The sequence below is a fragment of the Eptatretus burgeri genome, chromosome 15 (assembly GCF_056783735.1).
Source record: "Eptatretus burgeri isolate ZD-2024b chromosome 15, Ebu_testis_v1, whole genome shotgun sequence".
NCBI lineage: Eukaryota > Metazoa > Chordata > Myxini > Myxiniformes > Myxinidae > Eptatretus > Eptatretus burgeri.
Window position 1 is genome coordinate 34,876,038 of NC_140975.1, and position 22,273 is coordinate 34,898,310.

Below are 22,273 nucleotides of genomic sequence, written 5' to 3' on the forward strand. Positions count from 1 at the left end.
AGAACAAACAACATTCATCCTCAGATATCTCAGTCAAGAGCAAAGTGGATTCACTGTTCAACAGCGTTTCTTGACCTTTGTTGATTGTTATGAGAAGACAAGAGCACAGATCGCTTCCATGATTCTCCAAACACTGGAGGAGAATAACATTCCTTCACTGACTGCCGTGTGCACGGATATGACAATGTTGCAAACAAGTGTGGAAAATACAATGGTGCTCAAAAACACATCATTGAAAAGAACCCTCTGTGCTTGGATTACCGTGCACAAGATGAACAGATCGTGTTGATAGTGTTCAACCATTTGCAGCTGACCTCCCTGGTATATGAGAGGCCTTGGAACAACTCCTCACTCTGAATCTCACTCCTTAAACGAGGAACGATGTGAATGGTGCCATAAAGTATGCATCTTCATTCATCTGCATCATCATTTCTGCAGTTTGGCTGAAAATTCCAGCAGAAATAGACAACAGAAACCAAGTCATTCAAGCCAGAAATGCCACCAGTGACGTTGAGGTTTCAAACTTGAATAGCCTCATCAGTGTCCTCAATAAAAGTAGCGTAAAGCTAAGAAGAGAGCTTTTTTTGAAGAGCAAACACATGAGGAACTGCTAATCTTTGACGGAAAAAAACAAAAGTGACGAGGAGGCTAAATTCCGAGGGAGTCTCTATGTTGTTCACAAACCTCTCGACTTCAGTGACAAACCACTGGGCCCACATAAACTTCTGAAGCAGATCACTACAGTGGTGCTCTGTGAAATATTTCACAATATTTGTGTTGTTCTGAGACTTTTCGGCACTTTGCCTGTGACATTTGCATCAGCTGAACGCTCTTTCAGCAAGCTAAGCCAAATTGAAAACTACATGAGAAGCACAATGACAGAGGGAAGGCTCAAATAATTGGCAATGCTGAGTACTGAAAGTGAATTATCATGACAAACTAACTTTGGAAAGATAATTGACGAGTTTGCAAAAAAGAAGAAAGCACACAAAGTTGTTTGAGAATGATATGCACAGATGTCATTTCATCCATTTGTAGTATCATTTGAGTTATTTGTGCAAATAAAATATGGGGAAAAGAAGACACAATATTTAAGGTTTTTGATGTGTAATATAACTCGGGATAATGAATGAAAGTTTATTGTATCGTTTCAATAAATTGGCTAAAGGGGAGTTGCAGTTGCAGTTGCGGTGCTGCGCCTCCTGACTGCATATTGTTTATTTGTGATGAGTCCTTCATGTTGTATGTCATTGTTGGTAAGTTGGTTATAATTGTATTTTGATCTTCCTTTGATGTTGTAAAATATTCGACACACACACACACACACACACACACACACACACACACACACACACACACACACACACACACACACACACACACACACACACACACACGGCCTGCCATTTCCCGTGCCTGTCATGGTTATGTCGATCTCCACTTAATCCTATTGCACACGTAATAAACTGGTGACGAAGATGGGATTTCTTAGTTGTGGTAAAGTTATTTGATCTGCGTTGAGCTGCTGTGCAAGTCCAAGGTCCGTTGACCTTCGCTGGAACAGAAAGACAACGTTGGGGCCTGGATCGTCGAAGGCCGTGGAACTCAGACTGTGAGCGAGCGCCATTTGTGTTGTGTCACAAAGATATGGCAGGCTATATGGGTAGCATTGAGCCGTTTGATGAAGGGCGGGAAGATTGGCTAGCATCTTTGGAGAGGCTGGAGCACTATTTTCTGGTGAATGGCATTGCTGGTGAAAAACAGGTGCCAGCATTCCTTAGCATAGTTGGTAGCAAAATGTACGAGCTGCTTTGGAATCTCACCGCACTGGACACGCCATGCACAAAGCCTTATGGGGAAATCGGTGAAAATTCTCCAGGATCATTTATGCCCAAAACTCAGCATATTTACATCGAAATTTTGATTCCACAAACGTGATCAGCATTACGGAGAATCGATATGCGATTTTGTCACCGAGTTGAAAAGGTTGTCTCAGCACTGTGACTTTGGTGACAATCTAAATGACACATTACGAGACAGGCTCGTCCGTGGATTGACGAGTGAGAGTATTCAGAAGTGCCTGTTGACGGAAAGTGAGCTTAGTTTCCAGAGAGCTTTTGAACTCACGATTGCCATGAAAACTGCTGCAAAAGACTCTGTGGAGTTACGGAATAAGGGAGGACCCGAAGTCCACAAGATGACTACTAAGCCTGGGGCCGTGCCTTCCAGGTCGTCTGGTGCCCAGAGTGATGGAAATTACAGGGAGTCTTGTTTCTGATGCGGAAGGAAACACCACACTGATACTTGTCATTTCCATCATGAGGACTGTTGTAATTGTCACTTTCAGGGTCATATTGCAAGAAGATGCTGGAAGCCTGGTAAGAAAACGAACACAAATGTGCATACTGTGAATTGTAGCAACTGTAAGACTGACCAGGAATACTTGCTTGTAGCTAACATTGGAACCAACCATGTCAACAAGTTGGATGCCATCTGGATTTACCTTAAGGTGGCGGGGAGAAATCTACGTATGGAGTTGGACACTGGCTCGGCAGTCTCCGTCATTTCATTGTGTGAGAACTCTAAACTGTACAAACATTTGAGACTAAAGAACACTACGGCTGTACTTCGTAATCTCACCGGTGAGCAAATTTAACCAAAAGGCGAGCGATGTGTGCTGGGACAGTATAATCAGCAATGCTATGTGCTGGATTTGTATGTTGTGGACGCTCAGGGCCCAGCCTTGTTGGGAAGAGACTGGTTGCGAAAGATTAAGCTCGACTGACACACTGTCAAGTCAATACATGTCAACTTAACCATTTCCGGATTGACTGATGCTCAATTGAAACACTTACTCAACCAGTACTCTGAAGTCTTCAAGGATGAAATTGGAACTCTGAGAGGCACTAAAGCAGGGTTGATGTTGAAGACTAACAGTAAGCCAGTGTTTCACAAGGCAAGGCGAGCTCCATATGCATTACGTCCAAAAATAGATGCTAAGCTTCAACAATTGGGACAGGCAGGTATTATCTTCAAGGTAGAATGGGGTGAATGGGCCTTGCCTGTAGTCCCCATTGTGAAGCGAAATGGAAATATTAGGCTTTGTGGGGATTTCAAGGTATCAATAAATTCCTTACTTCAGGTGGATCAATACCCACTACCATCTGTGTAGGATATACTTGGCAACATTGGCAGGAGGAAAGAAATTCTGCAAGCTTGATTTATGCCAAGGTTATCTTCAGATGGAAATGGAAGAAGATTCCAAGAACTACCGAACAATCAATACACACAAGGATCTGTACCAGTACTGTAGAACAGACTGGTGTTTAGGGTTGCATCAGCCCCTGCAATGTGGCAACGTACCATGGATCGGGTATTGACAGGAATACCAAAGATACAATGTCTCATCGATTATATAATTATCACCGGGAATTCAGACGGAGAACATTTGCTAATTTTGAGACTGGTTTTGCAGAGGCTAAAACAGCACAACCTTCGGGAAAACCCAAACTAATGGCTGTTTCTCAAAGAAAAGCGAACCCATTGCATGCATTGAATCACTGTGGAAGGGTTAAGTAAGACATCTGACAAAGTAAAGGTGATGGCCGAAGCACCAAAGACTAAACATGTCCCACAACTTCACTCCTTTCTCGGGAATGTAAACTATAATCATTGTTTTCTTCCAAATTTGTCAACACTTCTCCATCCGTTGCACCAGCTACTTCAGAAAGGATACACATGGAATTAGACAAAGGCTTGTGAGAAGTCATTTACGGAGGAAAAAAACGTTGATTGCTTCTGATGTAGTACTTACGCATTATGATCCAAACAGACCTCCATGACTTGCCAGTGATGCGTCACCATGTGGTGTCAGGAGTGTACTCCCTCATGTCATGAACACGTCATGTCATGCAAAAGCCGAAAAACCTCTATATGTGGGGGTAAGTAGGGTAAGAATACTGATTCTGGCTCACTTTTCCCCATGTAAATGAATGGGGGATTTTCAGCGATTTATATTTTTTTTCCCTAAAAATAAACCTCCTTTTTATCCCAAGGTATATTTATTTGTCTCCCCTTTTAACTTGGAGGTTGAACCTCATTGAATTGAACACCTGGGGGTTGAACAGCTCACTCATTGAACCTATAAAGATTTGTTCATTCTCAAATTCCTTCAATAGTTTAATTTTCTTTGCACAATAATCCCCATCTAAAATATTGACAAACAAAACATTTGAATCTTTATATTTTTGAAGATACCCCTTTTGTGCCATTACGAAATGATAAACTTCTCTTAATGCTCTCATCTGACCACCTCCTGAGCCACATATCATTTTGAGATTATAGTAAATTGTTTTTTCATTGTTCAATTGATAACCATCAAAGTTTTCAGTCCATTCAAGGATATTCATTTTTTTCTTTACATCCTCTAACTTACTAGTTTTTAAATTAATTCGCTTATTTGTTTTATTTACCTTTGTTTTAGTTATTTTTTCAATAAGACTTATTTGATATTTTTCACATTCATTATGTTTTCCATTTATATACCAAGACTGAGATTTTCTCCACTCTTTAGTTTGATTAATACTTGGTTTAACCATTTATATATTGTGAAAAACGCAGCGGTAGCCCTTAAAAACCCTAACCCATCTTCCCATCGTTAAAACATAATCTATTTTATACACTCTATCATACAATATCCATATGGAACACAATCTATTCCATTATCTAAAATAAATCTCTTATCATCAAAGGCTCCTAATGCCTTTTTATTTACTTCTTCACTATATATGTTATGTTTATAACTTCTTATTGTATTCATTTTCCTATATTCTTCTTTCTTATTCATCAAACAATTATAATAATTTCTAAAAGTTATTGATTTCTTTATTACATATTTCTTTATTCCCTTTAACCTCTTATCAATCTGTTCACCATACTTATAAGCATATGCCTTTGCTCTCAATCCAATAAACTCACTCATTACTTTTCCACCCAACTCATCCTTAAACTTACCAATAACCTTTTCATTCTTTTTGGAAAATAACTCACTCTTCTTGCTGAAATTACTTGTATCATATACTCCAATATTTTTCTTCATATCTTCATAAACATCATCAGTTTTTATATCTAGGATAAAACTATCAGTATCCATATACAACAATGAAACATTTTCACCATACTCTTTCTTTAAGTCATTATACAAATAATCATACATCAATATCTTTGATAAATCAAGAACTGCTGTTCCAATATAAATTGGTTTATCCATTACAATACTTTCCTTTTTCATATGAATTGCAGAAAAGTTCTCTGAAAAAACCTCTTCTCTCTCAAAACTTGGTTTATTTATCAATCTCGAAGCTTCTTTCCAAGATGTTGCGAATCTAATGTTTTGCCTGTTTCTAACATTTTCCATAGTCTTTCCAAATACAGCATTATTCATTAATTTATAAAAGTCCCCTTCAAATTTTACTTTTGTATTTGCTCTCATATCTGTATTGAATTGAATATACTTTTTCACCCAAGGACTTTGTTTAAATTTTAAAACTCTATGAATTTTAGCTACTCTCAATCCTCTCAAAAACTGTTTTAAGCTTCTCTGATGCAAAACATATCCCTCTTTATCATAGAATGTTGTTAATAACTTTTCTGTTGATTTACCTTTAATATTAAAACTTTTATGATAATCACTTAACCATTCTTTCTTTGGAGTTTCTTTCTCACATGCAAAAGGAAGATCTTTATGCTTATTATGAAGATCACTCGGGTACCTCAAATCAACTTCAAAATAATAACCTTCTTCTTCGTCATTCAATTCCTCTTGAGAAGAAATAACAATATTCATCAAAGCCTTTTCATAATTCCTTTCTTCTACCCACTCTAATTTACCATAAGGTAGAGATTGAGACATTGCCCATCCATACAAATTATTAGCATCAAAATACATCAAATAATTACTACCTTTTTCACTATCATAATTTGGGAGATATTTATTATTTGCTTTAGCATATCTTTTTGAACATACTTGTGATATTCCACCTCTCTTGGACTTCTCAATCATCAAAAGCATATCCACATCACTGATTAAATCTATATCTTGTTTTGTCATTTTCAACATTGCACTCCAAGCTAAACCAGGAGCTGTGAAATAGTGGGCAGGATCTAATCCATAACAATTTTTATTATGACAGAGTGATCTAAAAGCTTCAAACACATCAGCTAACAATAAAACATCTGTTTTTAGATATAAATCGTGATATTCTCCAAGGTTCTTTATCTTAAATATTTTCCATATTTCTTGTGCGTGTTTATATTCCTTATCACTTATCTCTTCTTCATAAAGGTTATTATAGAAACTTTCTTTTGAAGGAAGTTGTGTTTCTTTAAATCTCATAAATGAATCCATATAATCATAAGGATAAATTCCCTTACTTGTAAGAATTTTCTCTTTACTTTGAATTTCATTCCTTGTTTGAATTTCCTCTCTCGTAAGAATTCCTTCTTTAATCAGAATTTCATCTTTAATCTGAATTTCCTCTTTAGTGAGAATTTCCTCTTTTGGAAAGAATGAATTAAGATTTGGAAAAGAGTCCGTGGAGCTTAGATTTGATGCGAGGTAGGCTAGTGGTGTTCCCATAAACTTGTAAGAATCTAAAAACCTAATACGAGTTAAAGGTTTTGTGAATATCATTTTTGAAAATGAAATATACTTTTGACTTGTGTTTGTTATAGCAGAAATATTCCCTGGTGTTTTTGAAAGTTCATTTATAAATAGATGTGTATCATAGTTGGCGCTGTTGTGAAGAAAGACTGGAATAAAAGAAGGTAATTTATAATTAAGATTACAACAGGAATGAGCGGGACCTCTATATTTACCAGTAAGATGACAATGGTCTCTAACTTTAGACTCCTTAATTTTCCCCTCACAAATATGACAGATATTGTTCATTCTAAATTCTAATTTTTCTTCTTTGGTTAATTTCATCGGTTCATTTGTTTCTTTCATTAATTTAGTGAGTCTTATACAATCCTTTTCTAATCGTTTTACAAACTCTTGTGAAGCATTTTTTCCACGATAATGTTCAAGTTTGTTATACTTTTCTCCAACAGATGATTTGATATAATAACAGAAACCACAAGGAATATGTTTTTGATATTTATTTGTATATGGTTCTTTTGGATTAGGAGAAGCAGTATTTATCTTTTTAAGGATACATTCAAAATCAGCGTATATCACAAATGGGTGCATGATAGATTTATTATAATCTTCAAAATAAATCTTTTCACCAGGTTTAGGCATTGTAATTACAGCTGATTTATGATTACTACAATATTTTGAATGTTGTTCTAATCGTTCTTTTGTATGAAATGAATTAAGACATCGCTTACAAGGATATATTTTGTTTGCTGTTCTGAATACCTGAGAAGAGATTAATCTTGATAAATTATTGATGTATGTGTAATGTGAATTCTTTCCAACACTAAAATATAAAAGGTCAATGTGTGTTTCTTCATTTTTATAGTTGTTTGAAATTTTTAATATTTGAACTTTGTTTGTATCCGTTAATCCATATACATTAATAGAAAGATTATTCTTTTTCTCAAATTTAGGAATATCTGTTAATAGCATTGGGAATTTAAAATCTTTAATGTCCAAGGTATTCTCATATTTCATATATTGTTTTACTCTTTCTGAATTACATTTTGGTGGATGTAAGTGAGCAAGAACAGACCAGAGAAAACATTTATTATCATTGTTCTTAATATTAACAACTGCCTTCTTTAGTTTTATTTCTTTTGGTAATTCAATATAAGAAGAAGCTTTAAGAGGGTTTGATTTTAGAATGTGTATATCTAAAAAGATGATTTTTTAATATTGAATCCACTTCCTACCACTGTATTATCAACATCCTCCTCTTGTCTTGATAGTTCTTCATAAACCCCACTATTCAAAAAATCTTGAAATGATGTTATAAAATGAAGATCTGTTCTCATATAAGGAGTTTGTTCTTCATCTTGTCTTTTCATATTCATTTTCACTCCCATATAAAACTTTAAAGTTTTTATTTCTTTTAATGTCTTTTTAATAAATTTTTCAACATCGGGTTTCACTATTTCAATTGATTCAGCTATTGATGATGGACCGGGTTCTCCAAATTGAAAAATCCTTATTTTTATATGCCCTTTAAATGCCTCATCAGTGTTTTTAATATAATAGTCTCCCTTTACTTTAAACTCATTTTTCTTGTGTTTTTGTGATTGAAGATGTTGATTATAACTACTCTTCAAAACATCCTTTGAACAGATATCACAATGTTTTCTTTCCAACTCAAGAGGAGATATTTGATGAAATAGATTAAATGTGTGTTTGTTGGTTCGGAGGTGTTTTCTATAATGTTTATATTCGTGATTACAAACATCGCAGTACGTTGTATTCACCATATTTATAGAATAAAACTTTGCTTAAACTAAAATTTTCTTGATGAAAATTTCGTTTAATTTATAGGTGAATCTGTGCTTAAAAACATTTTATCCTCCAACTTTTTCACTTAATAAATACAATGTTTCAAGACACAAAAGACAAGTTTCAATCAATCTCTTCATCTGTTAAAGATACTGAGAAATATGTCAAGGATGTAAAATTGAACAAAGATAAATATAACAACTATTGGATAAAAACTATTATGGTAAATAATATGAGTTCTTCAATTTCCTTCAGTGGAAGGGCTTTTAGTATACCTGGTAGAACATCAATTAAAGTATCTCTAACAAAAGTTTCTCCTCTCCTTCTAGTAATATATTCAAAACTAGAAAAAGCAATGAAACAAGAAAAAGTATCAAAGAACAAAAACCTTATGGATGAAGCTTTAGAAAGAAAAGATAAGACCATCTGTAATATGCAAGGAGAAATTTGTATTTTTTTCAACAACCCTAAAGATGTAAATCTTGATGAAATAAAGGATGTTAATATATCAGGTGAAATGACATTTCGTTCAATAGTAGTTAACGATAATTTTAAAATTACCTTTAATATAAAAAATGTTGTCGTTGAATCTGATAATGAAAAAAAGTATATCGATATCGATGGTAATATACAACTGAAAGTATAGATGAATTTCAGTTTAAGTAAAGTTTTACTTTATAAATATGCTAGACTTTCCTGATTCTCCATATGACAAATTTGAGAATTGTCCTGCGTGTGAAAGACAGGGATTAAACACAGAGTCAAAAGCCTATAAACAATGTATATTCTGTGATTATCTTCTAATTAATGATAATAAAAAATATAAAAAGGAAAATAATTCTTTTAGATTTACACCAAAAATGAATTACTTTACAAGATTGATTAGAGAAATGAATGTAAAGTATGAGGATGATAACACACCTTTCCTTACAAGGGAAGAAACTGAACGTATAAGAGAAATGTTCAAAGGATTGTTGTTGTATATTATTCATGGATGTAATTTTCAGGGAAATATCAACACAAGATATTGTATAAATAAAATAATGGATTATCTTGAAATTAAACCTGAACTTAGGATAAAATATAGAGTTTCTAAAAAAACCAATAATAAATTAAATAACCTGTTTTTCAAATATATAAATGAATGATTTTTTACCTATTTGGGAAAATAAGATAAAATTTAACAACCATAAAAATCTCCCAAATTCATTAAGATGTCTCATAGTTGGTTCAAGTGGATGTGGAAAAACCTGCTTACTTTTAAAAATGCTCCTCACTCCCAACTTTTTAGATTATGATAATTTAATAATTTTCACAAAGTCGAGTTTTCAACCAGAGTATCAACTACTCTCACAAGGTTTTAATGCTGGTCTTCAAAAAGAAGATATAATCGGTTTATTTAAACGTCAAAAAACCTAAATGATTATAACATTGAAGATATAATTCAACTATTTTGTGATACACAGAGATGTAAAAAGAAATCAAATCTTATAACTTGTATTCTTAGTGATAATACGGATGATATACCGTCTCCCCAAGATTTGGATAAATCAAAAAAGAACCTCGTTATCTTTGATGATTGTGTTAATGAGAGAAACCAAACGGTAATGGACAGCTACTACACAAGAGGGAGACATTCTTCTTGTAATTGTATTTATCTTAGTCAATCGTACTTTCAACTTCCTCGTCGTTCCATCAGAAACAATGCTAATACTTTTATTTTATTCAAGTTAAATTCAATAGATATCAATAATTTTTGGAGAGATAATTGTTCTACATTATGTAGTAAAAAGAAATTTGAGGATTATATGAAGCACACGACTGAAAAATATAAATATATTGTTGTGAAACAAGATGAGATATTAAGGGATATATTTTTTGTTTTATAAACAATTACATATATAAATGACAACTATTATTATAAATCTTGTGGGTAAATCTGCTTCTGGAAAAAACTTTCATAAATCAAGGTTCTTGTGTAGTACAAATGAGAATATTGTAAATTTACTTAAAAACACCCCGTGATACGCATTGTATCAACAACAACTAGAGCAATAAGACCTGGAGAAGTAAAAGGTGAAGATTATCACTATATTTCAGTGGAGGAACATATGCGATTGAGGAATGAAGGACAAATATTTGAGGAGGTTTCTCTTGGTACAACAAAATATTCACATTGTAAGAGTGAGTTAAAGAAACTAAAATCTGGTGGTGTTGGGATATTAGAAACTAATCCAGAAGGAACGAGACAAATTATTAAATATCTGAGCGGAGTGAAGATTTTATCATTCGGTTTTGATGTTGATGAAGAAACTCAACACAAACGTATGAAAAGCAGAGATGCAAGGATTAGTGAAGAAGAAATTACAACTCGCATTAATGTTAATAAAGAATTTGATGAAATATTTAAAGAAAAGGATTTATTTGAACACATCTACTTGAATGATGAAGAAAAGGAAAATTTCCCTGTTGATCTTTACAATTCATTAAATGATATTTTACAATAAATAAATGGATACAAAAGAAAGAGCAAGAAGATTTAAGGAACATCAAGAGTTGGTTTCAAAAGTTGTAAAACAACAGGAAGACATAAAGAAGAAACGCAGACAGAAACTAACGGGCGAAGAAGCATTTGAAAAAAAACAAGAGAAATTTTTTAAACCACTTTTAAAAACTTCCCAAGAAAAAATGAAAGATGTTTCCACAGTTCCCACAGTAGAATATACTCCTAGAAAGCTTCAAATGTTAAAAGATTTCAGTCAAATGACGGAGGAAGAATTAGAGCATATTGGAGAATTAGAACATGATGAAGGTTTATTTCAACAACTGGAAGAGATTAATCAACCCCCTGATTATATTGTGAATGCTGTTCAAAACAATGAATATTCAGCGGATTCAAAAACCAAAGCAGGACTCATTCCAACAGAACAACCAGCAATATTTCATCTTGTTCAAGAAAAGGTATTGATATTTAATGATGAATTAAAGTTCTTAAGTTCTGCTCAACCCCTGTTAAACTAACTCCGAGATTAATGTTTCTTCTCACAAAAGATGGAAGGCAAGGTTCAACTGTGAGGGATGAATCAAAGTATATTGATAAACCATTGGATATGGAAAATAATGATGATAGAGTATATATTGATTTACTGAACACTCTAAATTATAAGGTTATTCTTTCTGGTAAAAGTAGGAAGAATGAGAAGGAGAAACACATTATTCAGGCTTTAAGTATCCTTGGTTCAGGTATTAGTTTTCTTCCAAATGACCCATCGCAATTAGTTAATAGACTGTTATTGTTGTTCGGCAGTAAGAAGGCTGGAAATAACAATTGTTTTAATGAAGCATCAGCCATTTTAGACCAGTTGATGAACATGAAAATAATTAATAAATCTCAATATAAAGACATTTTATCTCATATTAAATAAGATGAGAAGCACAATCCTGAGTTTTAATTTCACAACAAGCGACCACACATCTTCATTCCCATACCCACTACAACTTGACACAACAAAAGAATATGAGGCATCTTTATTGTCCATGGAGACTTATAATACCTTATTTAATATAACCGAGAAAAATGACAAGTTTAGTTATAATCCGGGAAGTGGATACAAAACGATAACAGTCTCACCGGAGCATACGAGATTTCTCAAATATCTTCCGAAATTGCTCGTCTTATGAAAGAACAGGGTGATGAACCAAAAAATATTATTATAAACATTCAAAAACATACTTCAAAATCAACGATTAAAGTTAAAAATAACTACAAGGTTGATTTCACAATTGATAATTCATTTAGAGAGTTATTAGGTTTCTCCTCAAAAAGATTGAAACTAATGGGACGTTTTACAGTGATAATGTCATTCAAATATCCTCAGGAATAAATTCGGTGTTAATTCACTGTGATTTGATTGATGGTGCTTATAATGATGGATTAAAAACAAATACAATATTTTCATTCAGCGCATACTCAACCCCAATTGGTTATAAATTCAATATGGAGCCTAAAAATTTGGTTTATCTACCTGTGTCAGGAAAAACCATACACAGAGTAAATTTTAGGATAACCGACCAAGATAATCGTGTGATCTCTTTTAATGGAGAAGTTATATCCATCAGAATTCACCTACGTGAAGTTTTTCAATAAATAAATACGATGGTTATTGTGAGGAAGCACGAGTTGGGAAAATATAAAATAATTACAGGGGATGGGATGTTCCTTTCCCCGTACTACAAGGGTGAAGGTATGTATCTTGGTAGAGGATACTATAAACCTAAGAGACAAAGGGGTGTTGGACATCAATTTAGAGGAGATGGGATAATTGATACTCTCATGGGTATTGGTTCAACTATTCTTAAACATAAAGACCTAATTGGTTCAACTGCTTCTGCTGTGGGAAATGTAGCAGGTGCTGTAAAGAGTATAAAAGATGCTCAGAAAGAATCTCATAAATTACAAGCAATAAAAGAAATTAAGAAAGGTAAAACTCAGTTGTCCCACCAAGAACGACAGAAAATAATTCAAATACTTGGATCAGGGTTTCAAAAGTTTTAACATCTTTTTTCCTAAATAAATACAAGTATGGAAGCAATTGATAGTATCTATGATTTGGATGATACTATTATTATCTCAAACTCCACTAAAAAAGAAGATTACTTCAAGGTAAATGCAATAACTGGAACAGACTGGAATACAAATGGTACAAAAAGTTTTGAAATAAATAATCAACAAACCTATTTGAATCTCTCCGAAAGTTTCTTGTTGTGTAAATTTAAATTCACTAAGGCTGGGAATAACACAAACGCTACACTTGTAAATGATTTCTTCTGGAAAATGTTTGATAGTGTGCGATTGTATATTGGAACACAAGAAGTTGAAGCGGTTGATTATGTCTCTGCTGTATCTGAAATGATGAAATTTACACTCTATACATTCAGTGATAGAATGGGAAAGGGGTCTGTCGAAGGTTTTATTCCTGATATGTCAACGGGAACAAACACAGACCCTGGATATATTCAAAGGAAAGGAATGTATAATGATGATACAAAAGCAGAAAATAGTTTTACTGTGGCAGTTCCTCTTAAAGGTATATTTGGATTTTGTGATTATGATAAAGTTCTGTATGGTCTTAAAATTAGATTTCAACTACAAAGGAATGATAATGAAAATAGATTGCTTTTTGGTGTTGGTAATGCTTTTGGTGATCAGAATAAATTTGTAATTGAGGAGATGAGTTGGTATATCAGTGAATATACTCCTAATCTTAAAACAGAAGAGATGTTGAATCGAAGACTTAACTCAAAAAAACCACTCAGTGTATCATACCTCAAAAGAAGATGTCAACACGTTAAACTCAATCAAACTACTTACACGTGGAATTTGGGTGTTCTGGAAGGAAAGCCACGATATCTGTGGATGATTTTTAAAAAGCCAGATGGTGATACTGCGACTGATAAGAATAATGCATTGAGTGATAATGCTAAGGTGAAACAACTTCGCGTTTCTCTAGATGGAACATTTTATCCACGAGATAGATTGGAAATTAATTGGGAAAAAATGATTTTGCTGAAGCATACAAGTCTTACCAAAAGGTGTGTGAAAGTAATGGAAATAAAGAACCTATTTTGGATATGACAGCATTTAAAAGTTTGTATACAATCTATACGTTTGACCTGAGCGCTCAAAAAGAAACTATAAAGTCTAATCGAGTGGATACTTCCCTATACATTGAAAGAGGAGAGAGTGAAGAAGTTGATACATATTGTTTGCTTTTGGAAGAAACAGAATTGCAGATTAATACAGATAATGGTGTGATGATTAGTCTCACATAATTTTTTGTTAAATAAATGAGTGGCAAAGTACCAACTGGGGTATATGTTAATCAAATCAATCTTCATAAACTATCATCTTGTGTTCAAAATCAAAAGCCTTGTACGATTAACGTTAATACAATTCAGAGAAAAGGAGCAGTAAGAATTGATGTTTTGCTCACAAGAGAACAGGTTAAAATCTTGAATGACACTGGCTCACTTAAAATTAAAATGACAAAACCAATGTTGAAAAAATATTCAATAAGAGAGACGAGTGGAGGATTTCTCCCATTTCTAATTCCTTTATTTGCTGGTTTAAGTGCGGTTGGAGCATTGACGGGTGGTATTTCAACAGCGGTCAAAACTGCCAACGAAAGGAAGGCTCAACTCCAGGCTCAAAAGAATTGGAAAGACATAACAAAGAGTTGGAGAAACAAATTAGTGGAAGTGGTGTAATTGTAGATTTTGCTGAAAAACTTGAAGGTCTGCCTGATAAAGCGAGATTGTTAGTTGGAGATATGCTTTCTTCTATAGCACAAGCAGGTGTAAAATTAACGAAAAGAGGTAATGGATTATATCTTTCTAATAAATAAATGAGCATTGATGAGTGGTTGAAAGAATTTGGAAAGAATACAACATCAAATTTACAACTTGCCAAATATTGTAAGAAATTAAAAATTCATAATGTGGTTATTTGTATGAGAGATGAATTAACAAATGTGTCGAAACATACAAAGAATATTATTATGAACTTAGAAGATAATGATGGGAACGGTTCTCATTGGGTTTGTATTTTTAATAGTCAAGACAAATATTATTTTGATAGTTTTGGTCTTCCACCACCTGTTGAAGTCATAAAATTCTTACAGAATGGTGTTTATCAAACATTTCAAGTCCAAGAATTAAATTCCAAGTGTTGTGGTCAATTATGTCTATATGTGTTATTTCAACTCAACAAAAATAAAAAATTTTATGATATTATTTTTAATCTAATATAAATGACTTATGTTGGTAAAGATGGTTCTATCTTTGGTGTATCTCAAGAACTGGATATTGATTTATCAAATTATTACACAAAGGCACAGGCTGAACGACATAAATATAATATAAACAAAAATATTAACATGAAAAATGCTTATAAATTAAAAAATTATCCAAGCCCGACTGACGCGAATGACTTGGTGAGATTAAGCGATTTATCACAATATATATACTTAAATAAAACGGCTGTGTATTCTAAAGATACAGAAGTGTTGATATTATCTCCAGGTCATACAGAATTCACAGTTCGAATTAAAATAAATTTTTATAAAGAAGGGCGTATCGTTTGTATGAGAATAGAACAATGGGGGTATGATATGAATGATTTAGGGTATAATTGGTCATTTAAAATTAACCTCGAAGACCTGGAACAATTAAATCAGTCTCGTAAGGAAGAATATTATCCACTTGGTATCGAGAATGAGTTTTGTGGAGCCACGATTAGTAAACAACAAATAAAAGAATTTAATAAGGGTAAATATAATAATGGTTTTGCCCTTGTTTATCTCATGAAAACAGAAAAAACAGGATTATATATAATAAGTAAGGAAATACAAAATGATTTAACTATGGGAAGATGGGGAGGTGTTTCGTGCCATAATATTATTCTAACATATATTTCTAATACATAAATGACAGCAAGAAGGCTTCAAGAAAATTATCATTTCTGTGTTCAAGCATACCTTCAAGAAAAGGGTATTCGGTATTTTAATAAATATGTTCTACAACATAAGAATGAGGTATTTTCAATAAAAGATTGGCATTATGCTGATGTTGATAAACCGACAACTTTAGATTTAATTAGAATGTTAAATAATGAAAAAATTATAAGGTTAAGAAAAGGTAAGGCTCTTTTAGAAATTCAAAAGAAATTTTATTGGTTTCCTGTTGTAAAAAATTATTTTGGATACAGGAATAACAAGAAATCCTGATGAATATATGTATAATATTCTATGGGGTGTAAACGATTCAAGTATAGTAAGGGATGAGGAAGGAGTTGAAGAAGAGAGGGAAGAGGAGGAAAAGGAGAAGGAGGAAAGAGAGAATAGAGAGAGGGAGGAAAGAGAGAGAATGAATAAATATCAAAATATGGAAACCAGTGAGATTCAAAAAAGAATAGAGGTATTAAAGAAATTAACTTATCTCACCAGGGAGGAATACAAAGAATTAAAAAGTCTATTTGCAATACTTTCGACAAGACTATCGACATCGAGAAGACATGTATTTTAATTCAAGTTTTTTCTTAAATAAATGGAGGAGAGAGTGAAGGCATTTCTAAGGATTCTTTATGTTTTAAAAATTAAGATTCAAATGTGCATGTTGGAAACTAAAAAGGTTTTTGCACTCTGCAGAAATTTTTCTCATAAATAAATGAGTTATTGTCTCAAATGTAAAAAGAAAACTAATACTAAAAATATTTTATATATTAAAAGTAAAAATAACAGGGTTATACAAAAAGGTATATGTTCGGTGTGTGGTTCAAAAAAAAATCAATTTATCTCCAAACACAAACTCGGAGGAGATATACAAAAGTTTTTATCAGGAAGTAAATTTACAACTACTGGAATACCAGGGGAATTACATCTTCCAGGTTATTCTTTCTGTGGTCCAGGCACAAACTTAGATAAAAGATTAGATGAGGCAGACAATCGTAAATCCTGGAGTAAACCAATCAATAGAGTTGATGAAGTGTGCATGAGACACGATATTGATTATGGGAATACCACAACGTTGGAAGAAAAGCATGAAGCCGATAGAGAAATGTTGTATAATTTGTCTCTGATACAAAATCCAACCTTGAGAGAAAAAGTTGATAGGTTCATCGTGAAGAAGATGATTAGTGCTAAATTGAAACTTGGACTTGGAAATTCAAAAAACTTATAGGCTCTAATGATGCCATTAAGACTGAAGAGCAATTAGCTGATGAATTACATAAACCAATATTCACAAAGTTTCAGAGAAGGAAAGTTTATTCCAAGGAAGTTGATTATATCTGGTCTGCTGATTTGATTGAACTCAATAATGATAAGGGGTACAAGTATGCTTTAACCGTTATTGATTTGAGGAGTAGATATGCGTGGGTTGTCCCTTTAAAAAACAAAACAGGTAATACTCTTATGTTAGCTTTTCAACAGATATTTAATAAAAGTAAGAGAAAACCTAAAAAATTGTGGACTGATGAGGGTAGAGAGTTTTATAACAAGACATTTATGAATTTTCTAAAAAATAACAGTATTACATTACACAGTACCTTTAATGAAGGGAAGGCAGTTGTTGTTGAACGTTTTAATCGTACCTTAAAAGAGAGACTATATAAAAAATTCACACAACTCGGTTCACAACAATGGTTATCTTTTATTCAGGATATTGTGGATAAGTATAATGACACGATTCACACGTCAACGAATATGAAGCCATCAGAAACATTTACAAAATTAAAATATGAAAAAGAGATTAATGTCAGAAAACCTAAGTTCAAAGTTGGTGATATCGTAAGAATATATAGGTGGAAATCTCATTTTGAAAAGGGTTTTACTGAACGATGGACGAAAGAACTTTTTAAAATTGTTGATGTAATAGATACAGTTCCTTGGACTTATAAAATATATGATTTGGAAGGGGAAGAGATTTTAGGTTCATTTTATTCACAGGAATTACAAAAGACAAAACTAAGCAGATAATACACCGTTGTGGACACTCGAGGGCCAAGTCCGAGGTGTATAACAGTATATAATGTGTGTCAAGGGGGACGTTCTTAGATCTGTGAACCCCAAACACAGAATCCTCAACTGAATAGTCAAGGCTTAACTTTTGTTTGTGTGTGTGTGCAATGGGAGCAATAGGTTGGCGCTTCACTCCCTCCTACTATACACCGTTGTGGACACTCGAGGGCCAAGTCCGAGGTGTATAACAGTATATAATGTGTGTCAAGGGGGACGTTCTTAGATCTGTGAACCCCAAACACAGAATCCTCAACTGAATAGTCAAGGCTTAACTTTTGTTTGTTGATGTGTATGTGTGTGTGTGTCCCAACCCTCACATTCAAAATCTCAACCCCAACCCTCACATTTAAAATCTCAACCCCAACTCAATCCTCACCCAACACAATGTCCTTTTCAAAATGAGATTTCCACCTATATATATATATATATTTTTACGTTTTTTTTTTCTTCTTCCAATTCTGTCTTTTAAGGCTTTCAGGTTTGATGACGTAAAAAGGGGGAGTAAGCCTGCACTTTCTTCCCAGAACTTTCTTGATCTTGCTCCCATCAAGCACCATCCGACAAAGAACTACATCGATAGGTTTAGATCCCAAAGAGTGATAGCAACTCCAAAAGTCTCCAAAATATAAATAAATAAAATAATAATAATAATAAATAAATAAATAAATAAATAAAAGCCCCTAAAAAAAGTTTCAAGTGTCCAACATAAACCCAACTTTCCAAGTCTTCAAGGTATAACCACATTCCCGTTGAGTTTCCAAGATATGTATCACATTGTGAGTTATCAATCCAGAACCCACATTTCAAGTATTCAAAGTAAAACCAACTTACAAAGTCTCTTAAGGATAACTCATTTACTGATTTTTTCAAAATTTGTGAGTCTCCAAGGTAGGACCTATATTTAGAACCATCTTGGCAGAACCCTTTTCCTGAGTCTCCAAGGTAGTTATTTAAACCATCAAGGCAGAACTCATTTACTGATTTTTTCAAAATTTGTGAGTCTCCAAGGTAGGCTCCATATTTAGAACCATCTTGGCAGAACCCTTTTCCTGAGTCTCCAAGGTAGTTATTTAAACCATCAAGGCAGAACTCATTTACTGATTTTTTCAAAATTTGTGAGTCTCCAAGGTAGGCCCCATATTTAGAACCATCTTGGCAGAACCCTTTTCCTGAGTCTCCAAGGTAGTTATTTAAACCATCAAGGCAGAACTCATTTACTGATTTTTTCAAAATTTGTGAGTCTCCAAGGTAGGCCCCATATTTAGAACCATCTTGGCAGAACCCTTTTCCTGAGTCTCCAAGGTAGTTATTTAAACCATCAAGGCAGAACTCATTTACTGATTTTTTCAAAATTTGTGAGTCTCCAAGGTAGGCCCCATATTTAGAACCATCTTGGCAGAACCCTTTTCCTGAGTCTCCAAGGTAGTTATTTAAACCATCAAGGCAGAACTCATTTCTTGATTTTTTCAAAATTTGTGAGTCTCCAAGGTAAAACTTGTATTCTGGCTCATCAAGGTATAACTTGTTCAGTGGGTATTGTCTTGATAACTCACAATGAGTACTATTGCTGTAAAACTCTTTTTCAGGATTTTGCTGGTCTCCAAGGTATAACTCTTTGGTTGGGTCATCAAGGACGAACTCATTCTGTGGGTCGTGGTCGCTCATAAGGTCTTCAACCAAGCCAACAATTTCGCCCCAAGTTGTAGCAAAAGCAGTATTTTCATTTCGTATTTCAGACACAATTTCCTGTGAGAGAAAATAATAATGTATTAATTAAGTTATTTAATTATTAAATGAGTATGCTTCAATCAAAGTTTGAAAATAGGAAAATAAAAAATCTTACCTCAATAGATAAGAGGTTTGAATCCAGTTCATCAACTTGAAGGTTTAGTTCCATACAAGACAGAGAGTTCCAAGGAACACCAAAGTCATCCCACTCAAGGTCTTCAACCAAGCCAACAATTTCCCCCAAGTTGTAGCAAAAGCAGTATTTTCATTTCGTATTTCAGACACAATTTCCTGTGAGAGAAAATAATAATGTATTAATTAAGTTATTTAATTATTAAATGAGTATGCTTCAATCAAAGTTTGAAAATAGGAAAATAAAAAATCTTACCTCAATAGATAAGAGGTTTGAATCCAGTTCATCAACTTGAAGGTTTAGTTCCATAGAAGACAGACAGTTCGAGCCAAGCACACAGAACACCATTGCCAGCAAAAACAAATGTTTAAAATGGAGCCTGGGTTTGAAGCTTTTATAGAGAAAGACTGGTGGGTGTGGTTTCCTTTGGAAATTCCCTGGGCAAGCCTAGGCAAGCCTTCATTGGGAAATTTTTCAAAACCATAACATCCTGTAATTTTCTAGTGATTTCTTTGTGAGTCAGAGATGAACTGGAAATGATGTAAGAGTGGGCGGGGCTTAGCAAAAGTAGGCGGAGCTTAGGAAAAGTGGGCATGGCTTAGAAAAAATACCTTATGAAAAGTGGGTGGAGCTTAGCAAAAGTGGGCGGGGCTTAGGAAAAGTGGGCGTGGCTTAGAAAAAATACCTCATGAAAAGTGGGCGGAGCTTAGCAAAAGTGGGCGGGGCTTAGGAAAAGTGGGCGTGGCTTAGAAAATACCTTATGAAAAGTGGGCGGAGCTTAGCAAAAGTGGGCGGGGTTTAAAGAAAAGTGGGCGGGGCTTATTGAATACCTTGTGGAAAGTGGGCGGGGCTTAACAAAAGTGGGCGGGGCTTAAAGAAAAGTGGGCGGGGCTTAACAAAAAATAACCTGTGGCTCAGGAGGTGGTCAAACAAGAGCATTAAGAGAAGTTTATCATTTCGTAATGGCACAAAAGGGGTATCTTAAAAAATATAAAGATTCAAATGTTTTGTTTGTCAATATTTTAGATGGGGATTATTGTGCAAAGAAAATTAAACTATTGAAGGAATTTGAGAATGAACAAATCTTTATAGGTTCAATGAGTGAGCTGTTCAACCCCCAGGTGTTCAATTCAATGAGGTTCAACCTCCAAGTTAAAAGGGGAGACAAATAAATATACCTTGGGATAAAAAGGAGGTTTATTTTTAGGGAAAAAAATATAAATCGCTGAAAATCCCCCATTCATTTACATGGGGAAAAGTGAGCCAGAATCAGTATTCTTACCCTACTGGGGTATTTTAACGAAAAAACAATCTGCAGCATTAACCGTTGAAGCTAGAATCGTGAATTTTCTTGTGCTTAATCCTCAGGTCATTCCCCATCAAACGGGCCCATCGCGTCAGGTTCTATTGGGTAGTCGACTACCCATGTCCACCTACCGGCTTGTCTGTGTGTCTGTCTGTCTGTCTGTCTGTCCAGAGCATAACTCCGTGGACTTTGATCCGATCTTGATGAAACTTGGTTGTGTTCGATATCAATGTCAAGTTGTGTTTTCCTGGATGAGGGCATGCTACGCCCATTGTGGGCAGAGCCATGCCCCAAAAATAGCCATTTTTAGGGGTAGTCGGATTAAAAATCTATCTTCTCCAAGGGAATTTACTGAATGGAATGGGTTCTTCGGTATTTGAATAGCAAAATGAATTATCGAAAACTTTTTGTTGTCCGATTTTTCATTTTCGTCCCAAGGTCAAGGTCACAAGGTCAAAAACTTAGAAAATTGTGAATTTTGACATAAAAAAATCATACGACCGCCCAAACTTTGAGAGCTAGGATGACAATATTTTTATGCATAATCCTGAGGTCATTCCCCACCTAAAGTCTTCAAATCATTTTGCTCTATCTCGAACACCTTGCCTGTGGCGCCCCCTTCAAGTTTGTTTTTACGCTGATTTCATCAAAGTATGGATAATCCGAGGAGTGCGAAATGCCATATAGCCTATATGACATTATATTGTTCCTGGAATGTTCCAGAGGAAGTTTTGCACCAAAGGTCATAATCCTTGACCTTTGACCTTTAAAGGCCACAAAGGTCAAATTTTCAAAGTTGTGGGAATTGAACCGGGTTTTCGACCTTCTTCGACAAACTAACTCCAATAAGCTATAGCACGTATCCTGTTTCCTTATTTTAATGTCCACAACATTGTTCTGTGACCTTTAAAGGTTATGCAAAGGTCAAATTTTGAAAGTTGTTGAACGAAACCGGGTTTTCGACATTTTGCAGCTAATAACATGTCACCCGTACCACATCATGTTTATCATTTTTATAACTTGGTCAAAAATCATCACATTGTCTCAACCTTGACTTCTCAAACAAT

General features: G+C 34.1%; 1 protein-coding gene and 1 long non-coding RNA gene across 7 annotated transcripts in view; both read right to left on the reverse strand.

Annotated features, from left to right (window-relative positions):
• LOC147011909 (uncharacterized) overlaps positions 1 to 22,273 on the reverse strand; it is a 172,120-nt gene that overhangs the window by 102,117 nt on the left and 47,730 nt on the right. The window lies entirely within an intron of this gene.
• LOC147011912 (uncharacterized) lies at positions 17,818 to 21,189 on the reverse strand. Its single transcript, XM_085857475.1, has 2 exons — positions 19,883 to 21,189; positions 17,818 to 19,785 (listed from the first exon to the last, which is right to left on the reverse strand). The coding sequence occupies exons 1-2, from the start codon at positions 19,934 to 19,936 to the stop codon at positions 18,622 to 18,624; spliced, it is 1,218 nt and encodes a 405-aa protein (XP_085713601.1). The 5' UTR covers positions 19,937 to 21,189; the 3' UTR covers positions 17,818 to 18,621.